The sequence below is a fragment of the Eptatretus burgeri genome, chromosome 4 (assembly GCF_056783735.1).
Source record: "Eptatretus burgeri isolate ZD-2024b chromosome 4, Ebu_testis_v1, whole genome shotgun sequence".
Taxonomy (NCBI): domain Eukaryota; kingdom Metazoa; phylum Chordata; class Myxini; order Myxiniformes; family Myxinidae; genus Eptatretus; species Eptatretus burgeri.
The window spans coordinates 32,138,184-32,150,667 of NC_140964.1; the positions used below are offsets into that span (position 1 = coordinate 32,138,184).

The window sequence follows — 12,484 nt, forward strand, 5'->3', positions numbered from 1 at the left end:
TTCCAGTCGATGCATTGAAATCCCCCAAGACTAGAAGTGTATCTCGTCTGGGGCACTGATCAACCACAGACTCGAGTGTGGCGTAGAATGCATCCTTCACGGTGAGATCACTCGCCTCAATTGGAGCATATACGGAGACCAGGGAAATGACACCTAAGAAGTGACGAATCCTTAATCTCATAATACGCTCGTTGACCGGTGTTACCTCAATTATCATTGGGGTCAGCTTATTGGACACAGCTACAGCAACTACGACACCTCAGCACCACTCCGACACACTCTCCCGCAATCTGACCCAGGGATGTAACCCCGTGGTTTCCCTCCTATCATCATAGATTGGTGGTCCCGAAGGCTTTGCCCCAATCCCGTCATCCGGTGAGTTGCCCTGCGAAGGGAGGCTGCACAGGAGGTACTCCCACAGAGTGGGTTTTCAGATTTTTTTGCGTTTTTTTTGTGTTTTGTGGAATGAAGGGTTTTACGGTGGCCAGAGTGCAAATCCTGCCACCGACCTCCTGATAAAAAAAGTAACCCAACTGCAGGAGGACGTCCGCAGACACAGTTGGGCACTAGATATGGATGGCCGTTGGCTCACAAGGAGCTCCTCCGCCCTTTGACAGGTTTTGTTTTTCATCCTGCTGGGTGTCCATATCCAAACACCCTCCTCACCAGAAAACCTGGTGGGGGAGACGGTTTAGTCGCCGACAACCCGACCATGGAACAGGTTAGTACAGGTTTACATGGTACCTGTAGCAGGTCACAGATCGAACCTGACCTGACACATAGCAGGTCTGATAGAACAGATCCCAAGAATGATATTGCTCTACTTGTGGAATCATTGACGCCAATCACCGAGTTGTTTTTCACAATGAACCATCACTATTATGCGAGATGGATGTCAAAATATCAAATGGATTTGCTGAACATTGATACATCTCGTCCTGGTCTCTGTTTCATCCTCGAAGCTGGGGCACTCACAGTCAGGAGGAGGATAGGTAATTCCTTCTCCAGGTGTCCTGTCGATCTAACACTGGAACAAACTGAATGCCGACGCAGCTTCTCGACTGACAGGCATTGTGAATGCCACCAATAAATTCAGTGCTCGTAACCGCTGGATGCCAACTGCGACCGTGACTGCCGCAATCGCAAGCCAATTGTTGGACCTAGCAGGAATGTTTTGAAGATCATCAGTTTTTGTTTTGAAACTCTTTTAATCATCAATGATATTGATGCACTGTTGCATGAACCACCACAGATTATAAGTCTGATTGCAGACAGAAGCTATCCTTCATTTTGTTCATTGTATCGTTCGATATGAAGTGTTGCGTTCCTCTTAATTGTGAATAAAAGCCTTACAGATCACTAAATCATTAATATTGGATTTCTCAACACATTCGGTCATAATGGAATGATTTGTAAGTGATGAATCCCGACTGATGCAAGATCGCGGTATATGTAAGGGGTCGAAGGTCTTGAATCCCTTGAGTTTGCATGAACACGTTCTTAAAACAATATCCTCTTGTAAAAAAAAAATTGGCCGCCGTGTATGTTTGGGAAAAGGCTGTGATATCTAGTTAGCAAGAAGGGCTTCTTAAATAGTTTCGGTTGAAGTGAAATCATTCTTACGTGGTCGATTCTCACTGATATGAGATCGGAGGATATTTTGCCATCAATTTCATGTTTGGGCTTGAAAGTCTAATTGGAACGCGAATGAACGCTAATTAGGGGGGCTGTTCTTGAACCCCTTCAGTCGACGGTAATTCGTTCTTGCGATACATATTTTTGAACACAACACCGAGATCTGTCATGTGGTGAGAACTACATCTTTGTGCGTGAAACTCGGATTAAGACCGATTTTGGCACCACTTTTGAAGGCACTAGAACCCCTTGTGTCTACCTCGGGGGGGGGGGGGGGGGAATTCCACATTATTGCATTAGACCATCATCATCATCTATACTCTGGATAAGTCAAACCTTTCGCGCGAGAGTCCAATTAAAAGCCTGTGGGTCTTGGACTATGCACGTCTCGGTCATCCTGCCAGCCCTGCAGAAGAGATGTAAATACCTGCTTCACTCATTGCACATTTAATGTACCTCTTAAAGTTTTTAACCATCATATCCCCCTTTGTATACATTTCAATTATTAGCAATGGAAATTTTTTTTTCATTGGTCTGTGAATGTTATCTGAATTCAATGTTTATCAACATTTACTGATAAAAATAGAATCCTGCAAAGCCTACTTTATACAATTTTGTTTTATGGGAAAATGTAAACTGGTTTGCTTTAAACTGCCTGCCTGGAGTGCTTGGCCATCAAACTGGGAAGTTATTGGAACTTCACCAGCTCTACATAGTAATTCAAATGTGGAATAAATGTTGGCCTGCCATTGTGTGATCATTGAAGGGATGGACAAGCAGATGGCTCATGTGAACACGTTCAGCTCCACTCTCTTGACCTTGTGCATGTATTGCATTAAATCGCAATGCACACGTAAACTATGTAGGTTTCCATGTCATCATCAACTTTTGCTTGAACAATTGACCAGACTTGGTGGTGTAATGGTTAGAGTGTCCTCTCCGAGTCTGGGAGGTCGGCGGTTCAAACCCTGTCCGAGTCATGCCAAAGACTTTAAAAATGGCATGTGCTGCTTCCTTGCTTGACGCTCAGTATTTGGAACGATAGAGCATGGACAGTCCCCATCGGTTGGCATCCATGGGGAGGAGGAGCAGCAAATCGCTCCTGAGGAAATGCCCCGTTGAGTGCGGTGAGAAAAGCGCTGCCATTGTTATAACATCGCTGGTACCCAGAGTATCCTGGGAAGTGACAGCATTCCACCCAAGCTCAGTGGCTGTGGTGTGTGTGCGTGCATGTGTGTGCGTGCGTGCGTGTGCGTGCGTGCGTGTCTGTGCGTGTGTGTGTGCTGCAGTATGAGCCTCAGACCTTGTATTAAAAAAAAAAAATCGTGTGTCTTTTCAGACTACAAGAACTCGATGATTGGGGTCAGACTGAAGTTTTAAATTTCCTACTTCGTTACCATCCTCGTTCTGAGGATGAAACGTTTGACCTTCTTACTACTATGGATTTCCTCTTCCGGCCTGGTGCACCACTGTCAGTTGCCATCGCAGCAGCTTGCCTCTTCCTTCATTTCCTCCGTCAATATCCGACGGCACAGGGTGACGTTCTGGAAAGGCTGCGTGTGCCGCTGCTGAATGCTCTGGCTTCTGACAGTAGCGAGTTGTGTCTCACCGTGCTCTACCACATCAAGGAGATACTCAGGTTATGCTCACTTATTTTGTTAACAGCCTAAAGAAGCATGTATTTTCAGAATTGATGGCTGTTAATGTAACTGGAGAAAATTTCTGCACGAATTGTCAGCATTAGTCGATGATGATACTTCCATGCCCTCTCACTGCCACACACAGGTGCTGCCCTGGATTTTTCTTGGCTGATTACAAGCGCTTTTTTTGCCGACATGGCGACCCAAGTTATGTTAAGCTTGTAAAGGTAGAGGTTCTGGGGAGGCTGGTGGCGCCGGATAATGCAAGAGATGTGCTCACCGAACTCCGAGCATACTGTACTGACATATGCCCACAGGTTGCACGAGCAGCCATCCTGGCAATCGGTATTCTTTTCCTGTCCTATTTGTCCATGAGCTTTCATAAACTTTTGGTTGTAAAATTGGGATGGTTCAATGTCTGTGGAGCGTGGATATGCTCAGTTGTAACCAACTCCCCTCTCCCCCCCCCAAACCTCCCCTCTCCCTGGTGATGTCTGTTTAGGACAGATGGCAAGTAGCCACAGGTCTCATTGCCTCACCATGCTTAAGGCTTTGCTTGGCTTGAAGCAGGTTCACATCAGCTCTGGTATATACCCATCTTGTGGTGCCTTACCTTCACACTATCACTGCTTACCTATCATTACTTTTCTGTCTGAATGATGCAGGCTAGCTTCCCAAAACTGCTTATTTACAAATGAAGAATCATGTATCATACAAATAAATAAACAATTTTTATGGCCTTCCAGTTGTATTTTGAGGTCCTGCAGTCTTTGTACTTAAAGTCTGAAAGATTTTAAGTTATTACTTTGCACATACTGGCTGTGAGTTTGTTTGTTTTTATCGGTGTGGATAACAACTCAACATTGTCAGCTGCAGGTTTTTGTTTGTATAAAATACTGCTTTTTATCAATTAACTGATTCGGAATCGGCTCTAAAAGGTCAGCTTTTCACACTGCATTTACTATGCATCAAAATGTAGGATAAAATCAACTCGTGTCTATATATATATATATATATATATATATATATATATATATATATATATATATATATATATATATATATATATATATATATATATATATATATATATGTTGTGCAAGTATACTGTGTTTAGGAACATTAAAAATGTAATAGTTGACACAGTGTGGTTTTTTTTGCACGTAGAAATCTCGGCATATAGAGGAGCTAATTGACAGAGGGCAGCAGGTTCGATGACTGACAAATATTCAGAGGTGACAGGAAAACAAACGCATCGCACCTACATGTGCGAGTGCCACAAAAGAACGGTGCGGCAGGGGGTGGGATGGAAATGGAGAGGGGACTGGAGGAGAGGTGGGGGGGGTCAACCACAGTAGAAGAGAGCAGGGGGTGAGTATGGGGAAAAGCAAGAAGTTACAATGGGCAGCACTCTTGAAGGAGTGGAAGGGGTGGTATTAGAAGACAAATACAGGGAGTCGATTTTGCAGATGATAGTGTAGACCATTGATCTTCACGATTTTTTTTATAAGGGGGGGGGCACTTTTGCCGGTAAGATATCAGTGTGAGAGCCGCCACACCACTTACAGGACTCCAAAATGGCTGCTATTAGGTCCTGCCTCCACGTACACTTTTTTGTGGTTACTGGGCTGCAAGCATCATTGTTTGTACACTGCCATCTCTTGATGTAGTGATGTTACTTTTACGCTTCAGATTGGAACACTCATTTGAAACCATTGGGTCAATTTGATAGCATTTATTGCAGATTATTATGTTTTTTTTTTTTTTTTTTAGCATTTGTGTATTATCGGTCGCGCGTCAGGGGCCGCACTTTCGGCCACCAGGGGCCACCAGTGGCTCGCGGGCCGCACAATGAAGAACAGAGGTGTAGAGGGATGAAAGAATAGAGATGATCTTTCAGCTTAGAATTTGGGGAGAAAATGCAGGTGTGGAATTCCGGAAGAATGTGTGCAACCTTTGTAGGCTGGAGGAGCGAGGCTTGTCGTGAGGCAATAGAAAACTGAGAGTCCACAACCTGCTTGTAGGAGGTGATAAGCAGACCTTTGGACTGTGCCTCCTGCTGATATGCCATTATTACAGAAAACCTGGACTCTATTGTCTCCAGTGGAGCAAGATGGAAAGCAGTTGCACCAGCCTGAGTGGGAACCTTTACCCCATGATGCTCTGGATGAAGGTCTTGTGTACTGTCATGAGCTCTGAGTGTATCAGGATGGGAGAATACTGAGGTGTTGGTCTTCCTGTTTGTCAATATGTATAAGGAAGTTTGTGATAGATTGTGAAGTCGAAGAGCTATCCAGAGAAGCAGAAGGGGACGGAGATTGGGGGTTATCCAATCCTTGCGGAGGGACAAAGTGAGAGCATGAGATTTTCCTACATTGAACGACATGTTCGATTTGGAAAGATGGATGTATGCAGTAGCCTGCCTCTCAGAAATGTGATGTACATTGTGCACACAGTGGAATCGTCCGCAAAATTGAACATAGGATCATCCAGGGTGCAGACAGGTCATTGATGTCGACCTTACTATCAGTCCTAAAATGCCGCCTTGTGGGCCAATAGCCTCAATAGGGACATATTGAGACCAATTATCATCAAGAACAACCCATTGTTTCTTCTCACAGAGATGATTTCGTTATCGTTCAAAGAAAAGCCCCTGACTACCATCGGCAGAAGGGCTTGGAAAGTAAGGTTGCATGCCAAACAGTGTCAAAAAATAGAGTTGTCTATGAAACTGTGCCAAAACATGGGAATTGTAGCCTTGCAGACTATTGCAGGGTATTGAAATCAAGCAATGAGATATATGGAATTCTTACATTTTGATGTATGGTAAACACAGATGTGTGGAAATGTTTACGAGTTGTGTTCAAAAATATTTTGCAAACGAGGTACTCACAGTAGTCCATGGGATGCAACAAGTTTTCATTTTTCGATTCATAAGCATCTATTATTGGAAAACATAAATGTATTTCATATTCATAGGTACATCTCTTTAGATGTTTTTTTTGGCATGCCTTTGACGAACATGAGGATCCGGTTCCTCAAATTATTTGAATGCCCCCCTCCCCCTATATGGCCTTTTACAGTTCACACGGGATGGGAAATCTACAAACGAGAGGAGAAAAAGTTGTGATAAATATTTGCAGATCACATTTCAGGATGCTATAATTACCTCCGCCACCAAAGGTGTCTGGAGGTTATGTTTTCACACCTGTCTGTTTGTTATTTGGCAAACAAAATTTTTTTTCCAAGCATGTTCTGTTCTGTTAGTTTGTTCGTCTGCTCATCTCCAGGCCAAACTGTGCAGCCGATCGTTCTGAAGCTTCCACAGATTGTAGGCACCGTCACTATGACGGCCAAGCAACAAATTTTCACGACGTCAACATCAGACAAAAGGTCAACATAGGCCCAATTTCTAAAATTGCCAATTTTCATCCGATTGACTTGAAACCTGAAAAGGATTTTCATATCATCTCACTGAATTCAAACACCAATTATTGTTGAGGTCAACCAACACAGGCCAAAAGAGCAGCGTCGGCCAAAGGTCAACAACTAAGATGGTATGTCTAAAATCCTCATTTTTCATCCGATTGACTTGAAATTTGAAGAGGATTTTTATTTCATGTCACTGAATTAAACCAGTCAATTGTTTTTGAGGCCAATGGTCAACAACTTAAGTGCGGTTTCTAAAATCCTCAATTTTCATCCGATTGACTTGAAATTTCAACAGGATTTGCAAAACAGGTCATTAACTTCAACCTCCAATTATTTTTGAGGTCAAAAGGTCAACATAGGCTGAATTTCTACAATTGAGAGATAGAGCGAAAAACTATAAATATGATGATGTCTCAAAGAGTTATGGACGAGTTATGACAAAACTAGGTGGATGAGTTGGTTAGGTGACAAGAACAAGCCGATTCGATTTTGGTTCAGAACCAGCCTACCAGTGTTCAAAACGTAAACTGTTAAGCCTGGCGGAGGTATGCGCTCTACCAAGTGTCTTTCTACTTTATTCTGTTTTGTCAATCGTCGCTCTATGAGTGGTTTTTTTTCATTTACCTGTCTGTCTGTCATGAGCAGGATATCTCAAAAAGTTAGGAATGGATTCGGTCAAAACTTGGTGGGCAGGTTGGGCGTTAGACAAGGACGAAGTGATTCGATTTTGGTGAAGATCTAGACCCGGATCTGGACACAGATTTTTTTTTTCATCTTAAAAGTGATTCTTCACAATTGAGAGATGAGGCCAAAACCAATAATACAGAATGATATCTCAAAAAGTTGTGGATGGAATATGACCAAATTTGGTGGCCGAGTGGGTAGGTGACAAGAACAAGCCGATTCGATTTTCGTTAGGATCCTTATGCATTTTCGGCCTATCATTGGGATGCAAAATGTATACTGTTCAGCCTGGCGGAGGAATGCACTCTACCGAGTGCCATTGTCGTCTTATTTTTGATAATCCGAATTTGCTTTTTCGTCCTCGTTGATACGATCCCTCTTTTGCCCTCGTCACTTAGCGGTTCTGCAAGCTTGTCGGGAAATGGTTTCCAAACACCCCGAATGTGCGTTGGATGTCTGCACGTTGCTGCCAGGCTGCGATGCCGTGATACTGGATACTGAGGTGAACATACAAGAATTGTGGGAGGAACAGAGGAAAAGAAAAAAGGCTTTGAGGAATTGAGAGTGAGAAGGCCAAATGGAAGGGATATACTTGGGAGGGGGGGGGGGATGAGTGGAGCACATGTAAAGAGTAACAAGGGCTCAGTAATTCTGCCATTTTTCATCTATAATAATAAATGTGTGTGTGTGTGTCTCCTCCATCACTCCAAAACTATGAAACTTAACCACCTGAAACTTTGCATGCATAATAAGGGAACTCCAAGGGAGTGCATGAATGAAAATTGGGTGTTTGGGTTAATTAAAACACCCATTTTGAAGATAATTAACTGCCATTTTAATTACCCTTCATCAAGGCATCATCCTTGGTCAGCCCCTTTGTCAGCCAGCTCTCCCTTGCTGGGGTCTTAATTCACCACTTTTTGGGGCCTGCTCAACAATGCCTTGACTTGAATCAGCCCCCAATGGTTTTTTTTCACGATAAAGCGCTGAAATTGTTTTTTTTTCATTTTCCTCACTCATATCATCGAATACCTCATCTTCATACCTACGGATCGCTGGATGCATCGCAATGCTTATAAATGCCCGGAGACGCCATTGTTCGAGGCTTTATTTCATTTCCGCAAATGTGATAACCTCAAGTATCTCTTAAACTGAGTCAAATTTCAAAATTTAAACATCTTGATTGACTTCAGCAGCAGTTCCGACGCAAAAAAAGTGTTCATTTGTCCAATTTGCACATTGTTTGATATTCAGGTGAAGAGATTCTCGAGCTTATCACATTTCAGCTGTAATGCTTATAAATGTCCAAATAGTTACATTCACACATTATTTGATACTCTGGATGTGTCCAGACGGTGGTTATGTCTGGACGGTGGTCATCTCCGCACATGTCCTGGTGGTGGTTGTTTCCACACGTGTCTGGGCAGTGGTGGTCTCCGTACCGGGCCCTGTTGTCTCCGGATGTGTATTGGCAGTGGTCGTCTCCGGATGTGTCTGGGTAGTAGTTGTCTCCGCATGTGTCCTGGTGGTGGTTGTCTCTGCACGTGTCCAGATCCGGGCGGAGGTTGTCTCCGCATGTGTCCGGGCGGTGGTTGTCTCTTGAAGTGTCTGGGTGGTGTTTGTCTCTGGACCTGTCCAGAGAGTGTTTTCTCCAGATGATGTTTGTCTCAAGACGTGTCTGGATGGCATTTGTCTCCTGATGTGTCCAGGTGGTGTTTATCTCCGGATGGTGTAATCTCCAGATATGTCCGGACGTGTTTGTCTCCAGACATGTTTGGGAGGTTGTTGGCTCTGGATGTGTCCGGGCGGTGTTTATCTCTTGATCTTTGTCTCCAGATATGTCCGGGCGGTGTTTATCTCTGGGCGGTGGTTCTAGTCAATCTAGTGTGATCGGTAGAAAATGTCTTTCAGACACTTTGTTTCCATCTTCACTGTTATTCCATGCAGAATAATTTTGGTGAGATGGTAAGAATTGTAATTAACGCCTCACCACACGTCTGCCCTCCCTTAACCTCACCTCACACTCAACTTCTCCCAAACTTCTCCCCTCTCCATCCCCATACAACTCTCTGGATGTTTTTCAGCATGACAGCTGAAATGCGATAAGCTCTGGAATCTCTTAACCTGAACTGAAGTTCAAATTTTAAACTGCAGAGTTGAACTTAGTTGAACAGTTCCGACTGTGGAAAAAAAAAAAGTGTTAATTTGTCCAATTCGCACTTTGTTTCATTCTCCGGACGTCTCCAGTCATCTCTGGTCGTCTCTGGGTAGTGTTTGGTGTGAATCAGCCAGCTGTTCCTTTCTCAACCGTTTTGTTGGTGTGCTTGCGTGATTGCTTTATAGTGGTGGGTGGAATCGATTCGAAAGTACACAATTCCAACCATGGATTCATAAGGAATCGAGGGGTGAACTGGAATCGACGTCAATTCCGAGTAATTCCCACATCATACAAAGAAGCGTTTAATTTTTTTTTTTCGGGGAAATTTTTTTTCATCCCTGTTGGGCATGTTCCAGTTACATTGGCCTGGTAGTGTATTAATTGAAAAGGAACACACCCATACGTCATCCCGTTTGCAACATAGCAGCAAAAGCAAATCACTTGCAAACTAAACATGCCCCAAAGGCATCTTCCTTTGAAATGAATAGCAAGTCATTTGGAGTTGGCCAGTAAATCATGCTGATTGCTTTGCTGATGGATGGGTTGGCAAGAACATTGACTGATAAAGTTTTGACAACATGTTGTTGAAAAGGGCCAGAAGTACAGTTTGGAACTATTTCAGGAAGTTTAAAGAAGACAGTCTGAAAGTTGTATGCTCACTTTGTTCAAATAGACCTTGCTCGTCACTGTGATACGTCCAATATGCTAAAACATTTGAAAACCAAATGCCAGAGAGAGTACCTATTCGTGTCGGTTGAGAATGCGGATTCAAAAAAAAACAACAAAGTTTGCAACAGCAACAAATTCGCTTTCACAATCGATGATTGAAAGCACTTTTGCCCCAGTAATGCTCCGGTACACTCCCTTCCTCTCCCCTCATGTTGCCTTCCCCTTCTCCTCCCCTCACTTTGCCTTCCCTTGTCCTCTCACACTGTCTTCCCTTCCCCTCCCGCTTCCTTCCCCTCCTGCTTTTTTCCCTCCCCTCATGCTGTCTTCCCTTTCCCCCACACCTCCCGTTCCCCTTCCCCCACCCCTCCTCGCTCTCCCACCTGTCACCCCTCCCTCCTTTCTCTCCTACACCCTCTCTCTCTCCCCACTCCTCCTCTCTTAGTACTCCCATCAGCAAAGCGACGGGTGGTATTTGCCAGTACATAATATGTGGATTGCACCGTATGTTGAAACCATTGGTCACAACCTTAAAAGATTGCACAACCTATGCCTGCTGTTGGCTTAATGGTTTGGGTGGTTGGCTTTGGATCCTACGGCCCTGAGTTCAAATCCCGCTCAGCTGTTGAATTAATACCAGGTGGGGTTAACTTGGCCTGTCATCTTTCCGAGGTCGGAAAAATGAGTGCCAGCATGCTGGTATACTGTGTTGGAGTGGTGACACGTCCAGGATTGTGTCCATTAGCCAAGAAGACCGCTTAAGCAGCACCAACGCTCTGCACAGAGTATGGTCCCAGTCTCCTCCTACTCCTTAAAAGAGCACTACGTAAAGGTCCTGTGGGTTTGTTTATTTTTGTATCTGATTGAGTTCCAGCAAACAGCTCCGTACCTCAAGCTTGCTGTCTTTCAGAAGAGGACATCGAGGTGGCTGTCCTCTGTGTATGTATACTGTTGACATGGAAACACTTCATGGTATATTAAAAAGGAGCAGGCCATTGTGTGCCAGTTTCCTGGCTAAATTCTCCGATAACGGTTTCATTTATAATTATGGATGTTCGTGTTGGGGTGTGGATATGGTACAGGCATGATGTGCCAAACAGCCTCTGAATGTCTTGTGTAAGACTCATTTTAAGATGACAATTTCAAACTCAACACCTTAATCTCAACAGGGAAGGGAGTGAAGACATGGTTTAAGTTAGGTGGGAAAAATAACCTTTGGCTGTGTCTGTATTTTGTTGTATCTATCATCAAATGGAATGGTTAATATCAAATTAAAGTGTGTGTGCGTGCGTGCGTGCGTGCGTGCGTGTTTGGTTACTTAGAGAATGTTGTTGTGTTCCAACAGGGTCGACGCGCCATCTTGTGGCTGCTGGGACATTGTGGCACGCTGATTCCATCTGCGCCATACATGTTGGAGAGTCTGCTGGAAAGCATAGCACAAGAACGTGACACCCTGTGCAAGATGGACTTTTTGAATGCTGGAGTGCGCCTTTTCCTGAGCCGTCCGCCTGAGAGCCAGGAACTCCTCGGACACCTTCTGCAGCACTCCATTGGTGTGCCTCTTGTCCATAATCCTGCCCTAGTTTTCCAGTTCTCAAATTAAGAGCAGAGTTTGAATGTGCAAGGTGGATTGAGATTCCCGTTACCTCCTGGTTTCTGTTCGTCAGGGGAACTGGTTTACGCTCCTTATCACGACATAGAACTACAGTAATAAGTTTCCTTGTGTCAACTGAAGCATACCTGGGAAATATTGTCTTAAATGCTCCGATGATGGCATCCTTCCATTTGTTTAATTTTAGGTGTGTGGATGCTGAGCTCGTGTGTATCGCATCGCTTTTACTTTTGTGCCACAGGACTATTTATAATATATTATTTTTCAACAATGCAACACATTTGATGTGTTAAATGCCATTGATAAACCATGACAGGTCAATTATTATTATTATTGTACCAATTGTCCAACCTTTTGGATTGTCTTTTCCAAAATATGTAAATAATTTATGATCTCTGACGAAATGTGACTAAATAGGACAACTGGCTTGATGTTCCTGTGAAGGATTGTTCAGTTGTGGTCATTGCTCCCACCTGCTTGACATTGCTTAACTTCATAACTGTTTCCTTGAGCTATATTTGGCACAGATTTGCAAATGTCAATCCCGATGGCTTATTTTTAACTTTTTATTGCTGTAAGGACCTTGTTATTTTGCCAACATTATTTCAGTAAACAAGTGCAAGCTGCCAAAGTCCTTAACAGTAGAACAGCTTGAGC

The 12,484-nt window shown here is 43.7% G+C and overlaps 1 protein-coding gene across 1 annotated transcript in view; it reads left to right on the plus strand.

Annotated features, from left to right (window-relative positions):
* LOC147027751 (AP-4 complex subunit beta-1-like) overlaps positions 1-12,484 on the plus strand; it is a 36,548-nt gene that overhangs the window by 13,034 nt on the left and 11,030 nt on the right. Inside the window, exons 5-9 of the mRNA XM_085877318.1 lie at positions 2,975-3,274; positions 3,421-3,620; positions 3,778-3,861; positions 7,790-7,893; positions 11,561-11,768. Of these exons, the coding sequence (XP_085733444.1) occupies positions 2,975-3,274; positions 3,421-3,620; positions 3,778-3,861; positions 7,790-7,893; positions 11,561-11,768 (896 nt within the window). The remainder of the gene's footprint in view (positions 1-2,974; positions 3,275-3,420; positions 3,621-3,777; positions 3,862-7,789; positions 7,894-11,560; positions 11,769-12,484) is intronic.